This window comes from Microcaecilia unicolor, chromosome 1, assembly GCF_901765095.1.
Source record: "Microcaecilia unicolor chromosome 1, aMicUni1.1, whole genome shotgun sequence".
Classification (NCBI taxonomy): Eukaryota; Metazoa; Chordata; class Amphibia; order Gymnophiona; family Siphonopidae; genus Microcaecilia; species Microcaecilia unicolor.
The window spans coordinates 270,402,766-270,415,263 of NC_044031.1; the positions used below are offsets into that span (position 1 = coordinate 270,402,766).

General features: G+C 41.1%; 1 protein-coding gene across 4 annotated transcripts in view; it reads left to right on the forward strand.

Annotated features, from left to right (window-relative positions):
* Positions 1 to 12,498, forward strand: part of DNAJC13 (DnaJ heat shock protein family (Hsp40) member C13) — a 542,758-nt gene that overhangs the window by 7,648 nt on the left and 522,612 nt on the right. For 3 of the 4 annotated variants that reach the window (XM_030206535.1, XM_030206508.1, XM_030206518.1), the window contains one exon: positions 5,574 to 5,654. In XM_030206535.1, the coding sequence (XP_030062395.1) occupies positions 5,587 to 5,654 (68 nt within the window). In that variant the 5' untranslated portion in view covers positions 5,574 to 5,586. Of the gene's footprint in view, positions 1 to 5,573; positions 5,655 to 12,498 lie in introns of those variants that run through there. The other variant, XR_003942499.1, reaches the window with a different exon arrangement.

Below are 12,498 nucleotides of genomic sequence, written 5' to 3' on the forward strand. Positions count from 1 at the left end.
AGACGCCAAGGTATTCCTATGGGCGTCTCTAGCGTTTAGCGCACACCTATTTTTAACGTGCGCTAAAAACGCTATCGCGCCTTAGTAAAAGACCCCTTTTAATGATGATTTCCCTGGTAGGTTAGTAGTGGGGCGATGCGATCCCTGGACACTCCTGCCCCTTTGCTGGCCTGGGTTCAAATGTCAATTCTGATCCCTTGCGGTTAGTCTTGCAGTACTGCAGTTAAATGTCAAGTTGCCAAATAAGGGCAAGTTCTCCACAGTTTTGAGGAGATGGTGGAAAATTCCTTATTTACTTTTTTATTATGCTCATTTTTGGAAGAATTTGTTTTTATATTTTCCTCTATGCTTCCTACCCTCACTCCAGAATATGTTCTTTTTTTTTTTCTTTTCTCTTCAGCCTGTTCCCTCACCCCTTTATTAGCTTTTATTCCATATAACTTGGTATTCTCTCTGGCCAGGTGCATTTATGATGTCCCTTTCCTGTGGCCTGATTGCATGGGAGGTACCTTGGTTTTCTTTCTCATTGACAGCTTTTTTTTCGCTTGAGTGAGATTCTTCAGGGTTGCTTCTTAGTACATGCGTTCTTGTTAATCATTTGCAAGTCTGACAGTTAAAATCAATTTTTCATTTTGTTCTGTCACGGGGGGGAAGTGAGTGGTTATGGAAGTTTGATAGTGAACTTTGAACCTGGAGAGTTTCCAAGACAAGAGTTAAGATTACTCTCTCCTGCTAATTTTCCTTTTGAACTTGTGCACATCAGTTTGTCATTCTGTACCATAACTGTAACTCATTAATATTGTATTCTACTTTTCCATTTGTGGATATGTTGAGTAGACCAGGCACTAATACAGGTAATTGGGATTTCCATAATAGAGATGATTTATGAAGGGAAATAAAAGAAAATTGAAGTCATTTGTCCACTGCTGAGCTCCTTTTAGCACTCTGAGTTGTTCTCTCCAAGATGCTGTATTATACAGAAGCTAGCCTTCAGCAAAAAGGGTGACATAGTTTCAGTCACACCACAGTCACAAGTCTGTTGTGGTAAGGTTTCTCTGTTTTGCCATGCTGGTTTTCAATCTTCTAACCAGGGTGTGTTCAAGTGATTTAAGACTTTCCACATAGTCCGTTCTTCCATCAGCCTTGCAGGAAACTGTAGTTGTGCTGATACCAATCCTGGTAACAAGATTTCCAAGTCATGGATTTGACTTTCTGTGGTACAACCAAGTGGTTTACATTTTATTATATTCGGGTATTTTCTCTGTCCCTAGTGGGCTCACAATCTTAACCTCCATTGCCTCACGTACAAAACACTTAAGTGATTGATTTGTTCAGAGTTACAAGGTGTTGCAGTAGAAATTGAGCTCAGTTCCCCAGGTTCTCAAGCCCATTGCACTAACCATTAGTCTGCTAATGTGTGTTAGGTCTCTTCACAGGCTGTTTCAGGTATGGATTTATTTATACAGGAGCCTTCTCAAGGCAGCAGAAATCCCGTCAGATGTATTTTGCTATTTTGGGACTTTATGGAGAGTGTCTGGCATGCAAGGTTTTGCCAAGTATAGCATTAATTGTATTGAAATTCATCATGGATGAAAGATTCTCTGCAAATGACACCTTTGAAGAGTTCCATATGGGTAAAAGTAGCTGATTATCAGAGACTCTTTAGAAAATGAGAGTTTTGAATAGGAGGCAGTTTCTTAGTAGGTCAGGTTTTTTCCCAGTGCAAAGATATGAATGGTGGAATGCCTAAGGAATCCTTATTAGGACTAATGGTGTTTACCATATCATTAGAGTAAGGCATGAATGATCAAATTTACAGATAAAGTAAGTATCCAAAGTAGTTCACACTTAAGCAGGCAGTGAGGAACTGCAGAAAGATCTGGGGAATTAGATATAAAAATGGCAGATTTAATTTTATGTGGGCCAGTGCAAAGTGACACATATAGGGAAAATAATACTGACTTGTTGTATAAAATTTAAGGTTTTGTTTTGGGAATCATCACCCAAGAAAAGTATCTTGAATCATTGTGGGCACTGTTGAAATCCTTAGCTTAGTTTGCAATGGCAGTCAAAACATCTATGGAATTTAATCTGGAAATGAATGGAGGGTAAAACAGAATACCAGTGATGCCTCTTTGAACCATGTGATTATGTCTTGTGCAGTTCTGGTTGCCCTGTTTTCAAAATGAAACTGGATAAGATAAGGAGAAGGGTGACAAAAATGATAAAGGGGATGCAACAGCTCCCTTATATGAAAAGCTGAACAGATTAAGTCTCTTCAGCTTGGAAAAGAGTTGACTTCATTTAATATACTACTCGTAAAAGAATCTTAAGTGGCTCACACATTAAAAAGTTATAAAAGAGTAATAAAATAAATAAATGCATAGCAGTAACATACCCTGCCAACTCTACTCTTCTCCATAGTACTTCAGTTGTTTGTCATACAAAATTCCATTCATCATGCAAACACCAAGAAAATAAATTCTATAGACTTGGATCCATATAACAAAAAGGAATCAGTCCATGTAAATACAAGATGAACTGTAGTGGGTGCTGGCAAACTTAATTGAGAGGAACATACTCTAAGAGGGGATAGCTTTATAGTTTGTTAAATAAAGCTGCCTCAGGTCATCTCCACTTGTGGTCCGGTCCAGTTCTTGGGAGCACTCTTAGTTCTGATGGTCCTTGGTCAACCCAGAGGTGGTTGGGTGATTCTCACGCGACCATCTCTGGGCCAAGGGCTCACAAACGTCACAGTAGTAGGGCCAGTTATCCCAATCTACACGCTTGGCATTATCTTAGTTATTTTAAAAAGCAACTAAAAACATTCCTTTTTCAAGATGCTTTTTGACCCCTTAATTTCCGAGGATAATAGCATTGGTGGATATCTGCAGTGATGACTGGTACAAGGACCTTAAAAAGAGGATAACTTTTTTTTTTTTTTTGTGCTTCTTTCTTCTTTGGAAAGATGTAACTTTATTTCTTTTTATTCTGTTTTAAATATGTTAATATAAACCGCTGAGATAAATCTCCAATACAGCGGTATATCAAGTTGAAATTAAACTAATTTATACCTTCAAATAGTATTAGTTTTATGGAGCTTCCCCTTTTCTAACAGCAGATTTTAAACAAATTATAATAGTTTTTTATTTCCTTATTAAATCGAATGTCCCAGGCTGTTATGGGCTTAGGGTTCTGCTGCTGGATTAGTTCTGTATCTTTCAATGTTTGCACCAAAATTTTGAGTTTTGGATTCAGAAAGAACTATCAGTACACACACAGCCAAAATATAACCTAAGTGTCATAATGAGTGACAAATACTGTAAGCCACTGAAGGAGGAGGGTACAGTCTCTCCTGGTTGGGCATTGAGAACCCGAGTCATCTGGACCATTGAAGGGCTCCCCCTCTTGATGACATCGAGAGAGGGTGAACTGCTCTATTAAAGCATGCCATGGGTATGGTGTACAGTGCAGGGGTGTTCCCAAAGGGGTAGGTCTAGCCCCTTTGGTGGACTGTCAGTCTGACTCTTTCCTTTCCTGAATTTGAGTCATTAAAGCTCTGGTGGCAAGCCTCCCCCCCCCCCCCCCCCCCCCCCCGGTACTGCCAGCCAGCTCTCCATTGTTGGAGAGAGATGGGTTTGCCTATCTGATTTTGCCGGCTTTTCAGAGAGGTCTGTGAAAATCTTCCATTCTAGTGTCTCAAATCCTTGCCTGTTCCTGTTTGTGATGCCACATTCTTCTCTGGATATTCTGTCACTGCTAGATTATTCTGTGGAACTTTTCCTACCTCATATCTAGCATGTAGTTACCAAGACAGAGAGGATATATGTAGATCTTCTGTGGTGCAGTTATGTGACTTCACCAAGGAGTACGCTGAGAAATTTAATCTTTCATGTAATTACTAAGACAGAGAGAGGGTATATGTATATCTGTGGTGCAGTTATACGACTTCACCAAGGAGTCTGCTAAGAAATTTAAGTAGAAGATTTAAATAAGCATTTATTTTCGGAACCAAGTTAGTCATTCAAAATACTTAGGACTGTATTTACTTAGGTGCGTTAGTGTTTTCAATGCGTGTTAATGGTTGACGCGCATTAAACTCTAATGTGCTCATTGGAATGTATTGGCGTATTAGCGTTTAATGCGCCTTAACTTTAAAGACGCGTTAAACAAATTTTGACTTTACTAGGTTCTTGGAAAATACCTAGGATACAGTTGCTAATAGAGCTACCCATTTTGTCTCCTTTGTGATGCAACAAGATAAATTACTGGTATTGAAGTCTTATTTCAAGAATGAAGATGCTTTATTTTGTGGTCGTAGTCCAGCTTTTCCCTGTTGTGGCTTGTGCCATTTATGCTCAAAGAAGGGCCTTCCTGCAGTCAAAGCTTCATGTGCTGTTTGCAGAAGGAATCTTTTTAAAAACTTTCCTTGTATGTATCTCATGACTTTCCAGAGGAAGAGCTATGTCTTTGACCCTAGCAATTAGAGGCATTTCTGTGTGAGCATTCTGCATTATGTTCATATTGGAATTTGGTGATAAGCAGAAATTGTAGGAATTATGGATTACTAGTAAAAAAAATGCCCGTTTCTGTGAGAAATGAAACGGGCGCTAGCAAGGTTTTGCTGTCCAGCGACCCTGCTCTCCCCCTACTCCCCTCCAGCCACCCTGCTCTCCCCCTGCCCCCCCTAAGGCCACCCATGTTGTGCGACCGTCCTCTCCTTCTGCCCCTTGCAGCTTCCTATCCCCCTGCCCCCTTGCAGGCACCTTTGTGCAGCGGCGACCCTGCTCTCGCCCTGCCCCTCCAGCAGACACCCATGTCTAGTGACCCTGCTGTCTCACCTGCCCCTCCATCCACTGCGGTTGTTTTTTAGGAAATGTTCGTGGCAGGCAGGAAAGATCCACGTTCCTGCCCGGCCGCGGCTGTAGCTGGCGCTCTGTGATGCCGGTTGCCTGTTGAAAATGGCCGCCGAGGGGCAAGGTGAGATCGTGATTTGTCGAGTGTCATTGCTCCGCTTCGACGTCATCACGTTGTGACGTGAGGGTGGGGCAGACACTCATGGGGAAACCGGATATCTAGACCGCTTCAAACTTCCGGCTGAGGCTTCATTAGAACATTGGAGGTGCCTTTTATATATAGAGATTATGTAGGGGTACCTTATATCGAAGGATTTATCCTTGATTTCTGTGTATTTTTTTAATGTTGCTCTTCTCCATTATTTATTAATTTTTCTTTTTATTTAATGCTTTCGAGTTTATGGTACTTCATAGGTTCTGGGTTTTTTTGTTTTTTTTTTGGGGGGGGGGGGTGGGGTTGTACTTTGTGCATTGTAATGATTTAAAAGTAGTGGTGAAAAAAATAATTCTACAACCAGTTGGAACCTGAATCAGTTGGTGTTAATCAGTAGCCTTCAAAAGTGCAGAGCTCTACATATCTATGATATGTCTTTTTCTTTGCATTCTTCTGAAAATTTAGTCCTAAATGAATATTAAATTGGTCAATAGATGTTATGAACAGGTAACATATTAAAACTTCTAATAAGAGTGAATACTAATTCTGTCTTATGTTAACAGGTCTCTGCACAAAATGAATGTAATTAGGGAAAATAAAGACCTTGCCTGTTACTATACAACAAAACATTCATGGAGGGGAAGGTAAGTGCTTTTTCTTTACTGAAAAGTGAGGTGATCCTCCATTTTTCATATTTATTGGCAATAATTTATAAGATATAATCCATTATATAAAATATGTTCTGTGCTTTTTCTAAATTCTGTGTTGAAACCATGTAACTTAATGTTATCTAGCAAAAGTCAAAATAACATTGTTTATTGTTAACTTTTGACCTTTCAGGCATTTCTAAGTTACTGTATTCACACTGTTAGCTAAGGGCTAAAATTCATACATAATTATTTCAAATACCGATATCTGATTTAAAATTTTTTTTTTACCTGTTTCACATGTTCCCTCTCATAGGATAAAGATCCTTGTATTTTGATTATTCTTTAGGTTAGGAATCTGTTTACAGTATTTTTCATTGCTTGAACACATCCAGGGTAATGTGTAGTAATGTTTTTCTAAATGTACAGTTAGGGGTATATTCAAGAAAGCATGCTGAAAATATGGGTGCTAAGTGCCAATTCTATAACTGCAATTGTGTGGCTTCTTTGTAGTTGTTGAATAGCACCAAAGTGCAGTTAAGTGTGTAGCTACAGATTAGTGCCAGTTAGTCACTTAAGGGATGCTATTGGTACATAAGGCCAATTGGCGTCTTAATTTAACAATTTAAAAGTTAGGCAACTGGCACTATTCTATAACTTGTGTCCAAATGTGCACGCCAGTTGGAAATTTGGGTACGCAACTTTATAGAATTTGGCTCTTAATGAAAATATATAGAGCATTATTTGCTGTCATATTTATCACCACAATCACATTATCTTCTTGTGTGTGCCATTTCAGAAACTCTTCCATATAGCATATAGCGAGACTGGGAGAATGGGCGTGCAAGTGGCAGATGAAGTTCAATGTTGACAAGTGCAAAGTGATGCATGTGGGTAAGAGGAACCCGAATTATAGCTACGTCTTGCAAGGTTCCGCGTTAGGAGTTACGGATCAAGAAAGGGATCTGGGTGTCGTCGTCGATGATACGCTGAAACCTTCTGCTCAGTGTGCTGCTGCGGCTAGGAAAGCGAATAGAATGTTGGGTGTTATTAAGAAGGGTATGGAGTCCAGGTGTGCGGATGTTATAATGCCGTTGTATCGCTCCATGGTGCGACCGCACCTGGAGTATTGTGTTCAGTACTGGTCTCCGTATCTCAAAAAAGATATAGTAGAATTGGAAAAGGTACAGCGAAGGGCGACGAAAATGATAGTGGGGATGGGACGACTTTCCTATGAAGAGAGGCTGAGAAGGCTAGGGCTTTTCAGCTTGGAGAAGAGACGGCTGAGGGGAGATATGATAGAAGTGTATAAAATAATGAGTGGAATGGATCGGGTGGATGTGAAGCGACTGTTCACGCTATCCAAAAATACTAGGACTAGAGGGCATGAGTTGAAGCTACAGTGTGGTAAATTTAAAACGAATCGGAGAAAATTTTTCTTCACCCAACGTGTAATTAGACTCTGGAATTCATTGCCGGAGAACGTGGTACGGGCGGTTAGCTTGACGGAGTTTAAAAAGGGGTTAGATAGATTCCTAAAGGACAAGTCCATAGACCGCTATTAAATGGACTGGAAAAATTCCTCATTTTTAGGTACAACTTGTCTGGAATGTTTTTACGTTTGGGGAGCGTGCCAGGTGCCCTTGACCTGGATTGGCCACTGTCGGTGACAGGATGCTGGGCTAGATGGACCTTTGGTCTTTCCCAGTATGGCACTACTTATGTACTTATGTACTTATGTACTTATAAACACCACTTTGAGGTCTCTGAAGGGTCCCCTGGTTGTCCTGCCTAGTATCTACTATAATAATTTGCACCTCCAACGTTCTGAAGCTGACTTCGTGGCAGACTGCAGTGAAGGGTTCACAACTCTGTAACCATCTCTCTCTGTCCCGCCCTCGCGTCAAAACGTGATGACGTCGAGGGCGGAACAGTGAGAGGGAAGGGAACGCTGCAGAGTTGCTAGGCAAAGGAACGTGACGTCACACGCATGACGGACCTATCAAAGGGAAAGAAACGGTACGACAGCAGCACAAGGCAACCAACCAACAGCCTCAAAGAATCGCGCCACTCACGTGCCCACACTGACATCCTCAAAGAACTACACTGAAGAAGAAGGCTGCATAGCAACCCACAAACAAATGTTACCGTCCCGAACAGCAGCAGCTGAGTCCCAGCCGTCACAGGTCTCTCCCGAGCCAACCAGCCATTCTCTTCTCTCCCCGCCCCCCCCCCCCCCCCAGCCACCCAGTGATTCTCCTCATTCCCCTGATTATCTCCGTTGAAACGGCCGCGTCATTGAAAGCCCTGCCCGTCTGCAGCCTTTCGTTCGAGTTCGTTCCCTCAGAGTCCCACCTTCTGACGTCATTTCCTCTTTCCTCCTTATCCTAATTCTTCAATCTTAACTTCCTCTGCTATTGCAGAGCCACTGATATGTTCCAAGACAGGCTCTACAGGGAAAGGTATTATAGTGTAAGAAATATTTAGGAAACTGCATCAGCCAAAACTTGTTGGATCCAAAAGAAAAACTAATTTTTGGCCATTACTAAGCAGTAACTGCAAAGTGTTTAACACAACTTAGTACAGGGAGGCCTTAGATCTATGCAGCTGTCACTGCAGGCTGTTCCTCAACAATGTCAAGCTTTTTCTATAAAGTTCATCAATGCTGAGCTTGGAAGTCCCGTTCCCCCCGCCACCCCCAGTTGTATGAATGATCATATCCTAATTGTTGGTAGAGAAGGCAAAGTTGCTTTCCTGTAGCAAGTGATCTCCATAAACAGTAGGGTTAGTCAAGCACACAGTCCTTCCCACCTCCCCCAGAGATGCATTAATTCTTGATCTGTGAAACTAACTGAGATGACTGAGGAGGCTTGTGCGCAGCAGTGCTGCCGTTGCTTAGCACTTTAACACTAGTTCTGAGCTGTTGATGGGCTATTCTGTCCCACTGTTGTGTGTTATCACTTGTGCACCTGATTTGATCCTGCTGTCTGTAGAGAACACCTGTTAAGAGATAAGCAGCTTTGCTTTCTTTATTCCCTCTCTTTTTCTGTGATTAGTCTGTTAAGAATAATATTGGGTGAACCTAATGTATGATACCACAGTGCACCTCCAAGGTTGCTAATGTCCTCCCAAGGAATATCTCTAACCACACCCTCTCGAAAGGAATTAACTAGCTAGTCACATACACAAGGACTAACACAATTGGCACATACTGTACAGGACTTGCTTATTTACTTCTGCTCTATCTGAGATTTTCATACACCTTTTCTGACTCCATGTGCAATTTTTATTTGTCACCCTTTTTTTCTGTTTAATTTCTGTTCTCTTACCTGTCTATATATTCCACCTCCGTTAACTATACTGCTTAAGCTGTTTTAATGTGTACTGTGTTGACATTGTAAGTAGCATACTATGAAACTCATTTTCAAAGCATGTAGACATAGAAAGTTACATAGGTTACTGTATAACTTTTTAAAGTCTATGTACTTTGAAAATGAGCACCTGTGCTATAATTGTTTCTCTTATTCTTGTTGTACAATGCCTTGGATGAATTTATTCAAAAAAGTGGTTAATAAAAACAAAAAATGAAGAAAACTTGCATAGCATATTTTGGGTTGAACATTCTTTACTGAGTGATTACATTTTTGTGACTTAAGGCAGATAAAAAGATAGCTAAATGGATAAAATTCAATTTTTACCAACCATATAAATTGCTGATACTTTCTGTGAAATACGGTTGCTTTTAGAGTATGGAGATGGATATATATCATATGCAGTACTCGAGTTCTGAACCTTAACCTCATCTGTATGTATGGGAGGTGAAAGCCCACCTCTTTAACATTGCTTTTGACTCGTAACCACTCGCCTCCACCTACCCTCCTCTCTTCCTTCCCGTTCACATTAATTTGATTTGATTTGCTTACTTTATTTTTGTCTATTAGCTTGTAAGCTCTTTGAGCAGGGACTGTCTTTCTTCTATGTTTGTGCAGCGCTGCGTACGCCTTGTAGCGCTATAGAAATGCTAAATAGTAGTAGTAGTAGAGGTGAAATAAGGTTGAAAGATAATGCTTCAAATACACTTATACATTAAGTTTTATCTACCAAATATTAACTGAATAGTTTAGATGATGATGATCATGATTGTAGGGAGAAGGGGGGTGGTTTGTTATCCCCGTGCTGTTAAGTGCTGCTATTTTAACTTCTTAGGGGGAGGGAGAGAAGCCAAAACAGCGTCCATTCAGTTTGAAATACAAACCTCTTTGGAGGAAATAAGATAGAGGCTACTAATGTTTTGAATGGTGTAAAATGGTTGCTGCTTCATTGCTATATATATATATATATATATATATAGGTGGGAGGCGGGGCTAGTGGTTGGGAGACGGGGATAGTGCTGGACAGACTTATACGGTCTGTGCCCTGAAGAGAACAGGTACAAATCAAAGTAGGGTATACACAAAAAGTAGCACATATGAGTTTGTCTTGTTGGGCAGACTGGATGGACCATGCAGGTCTTTTTCTGCCGTCATTTACTATGTTACTATTTTAGCCGTCAGCATCCCCGGTCATTCAGCCCAGCTGGGAGAGCAGTGCGCCCTCTAGGGACCAAACTGCTGGAGAAAGCTTTAGTTAAGGAGGAAAACTACTCTCCCCAGAAGCCAGTGCAGGGTCAGCTGGACTCCCAGGAGATGGAGGAGGGAATAACGGATTGGGAGATGAGGTCTGATCCTGGAAATTAGTACTACTACTATTCAGCATTTCTATAGCGCTACAAGGCATACGCAGCGCTGCACAAACATAGAAGAAAGACAGTCCCTGCTCAAAGAGCTTACAATCTAATAGACAAAAATAAAGTAATCAAATCAATTAATGTGTACAGGAAGGAGGAGAGGAGGGTAGGTGGAGGCGAGTGGTTACAAGTGGTTACGAATCAAAAGCAATGTTAAAGAGGTGGGCTTTCAGTCTAGATTTAAAGGTGGCCAAGGATGGGGCAAGACGTAGGGGCTCAGGAAGTCTATTCCAGGCGAAGGGTCCAGCGAGACAGAAGGCGCAAAGTCTGGAGTTGGCAGTAGTGGAGAAGGGAACAGATAAGAAGGATTTATCCATGGAGCGTAGTGCACGGGAAGGGGTGTAGGGAAGGATGAGTATGGAGAGATACTGGGGAGCAGCAGAGTGAGTACATTTATAGGTTAGTAGAAGAAGTTTGAACAGGATGCGAAAATGGATAGGGAGCCAGTGAAGCGACTTGAGGAGAGGGGTAGTATGAGTAAAGCGACCCTGGCTGAAGACAAGACGGGCAGCAGAGTTTTGAACCGATTGGAGAGGGGAGAGGTGACTAAGTGGGAGGCCAGCAAGAAGCAGATTGCAATAGTCTGAGGAACAGCTGGGGGAGCTTAGGGAGGAGGAGTATATGGTTTGTGATAAAGAGGAGGTGGAAAAAGAAGGGGAGGAGGAGTGTATGGAAGTGGCTGATTTTGCTCTAACCCGGGCAGACAAGGTAGCTTTTGTGGCCTCAGCATTGCCCTGGCTGTGGAGTTGGGGAACGCTGGAAGTAAAACAGTGGAGAAGAGACTGGAGAGCACAACTTGCTACAGTACTGTCTGCTCACAAAAGGTAGTGCTGTTAAAAGTTAGATTGTTTCTGAGCAGGATTGTGCACTGGAAAACTCAGACTGATTGTGTAAGAGATGATGTGGCATCACCTAATCACCAAAACTGTCTGCTGATAAGATAGTGCTGCTGGAGGTTTGTTGGGATTTGAAGCAGAAAACTGCAGTTGTCAAGGGGAAAATGAGTCTGCAATATGTAAAGATGGGAGGACGACCCATTAGGAGATAGTCGACTGATTGAAGGAGGTGTTTAAGCCAGATTAATCTGGTGTTAAGAGAGCTGGAACAATAAAGAACTTTGATTGTTTTACCGCTGTGAGTGTGCAAGAGTTTCTTAAAATCTACAAGAAGGAGAGAGAGAGGAAAAGTGAGGTGTCTGGCTAGCAAAACTCACGGAAGGCAGTGGAAGCTAAGCAGGGACGAACTTGGCCCCAATTGGAAGGGTGACCTGGTTACAAAAAGAAAAAAAAAATATATATAAGTAGCCAATATGCATATATACGCATATACTGAAATGTGCTTTGTGTTTGTGTTAAAAAAACATTTTTTTTCCTCATTTCACTCACCGTTTGAAGTAGCATATCTCATATTCTTTTGTAAGACAGACTATGAGATATGGTACTTCAAACAGCTACTGAGTTGTGACTACTTTTTTTTAAGTGTTAGTGTCTTTATTGAATTTTAGCATAAACAATGGGAAAAGAAACAGTAACATCAAATAACAAGGAAAAAGAAAAGATCATAAGGACAGCAATCAATAGATAGACTTGCACATACAACACATGAAAATGACAAAGGTATTATAACCGTTCTAGGTAGGAAACCAGGGGAGAAGGTTCTGACCACAGATACATCCAACCAGAGATGGGCTGCTCCATGTAGATGGGCTTCACACCCAAGGTCACTAGTCTGCTCAGCAAATCCACGTTCATATCAGTCTCCTGGAGTTTCATATAGGTTGAATAAATCAAATTCCACCATGAATGGTGGGTTACTTGATCCAGGGGTTTCCAAGATGTAAAAATGACTTTTAAAGCAATAGTAAGCAATGTGTTAAATAATGAACATTCATAATTATTTAAAAGGTGCTTGAACAACAGATCATTAAATAACACATTTGTAAACCATTGGGCCAGAAAGATTAAATAAGCAAGTAATAGTATTCCAAACATCTGTTCAAAACTTCAGTATGCAAGAGCATTCAAAAATCGTGTGTCTAAAAGAGCCTGTCAACTG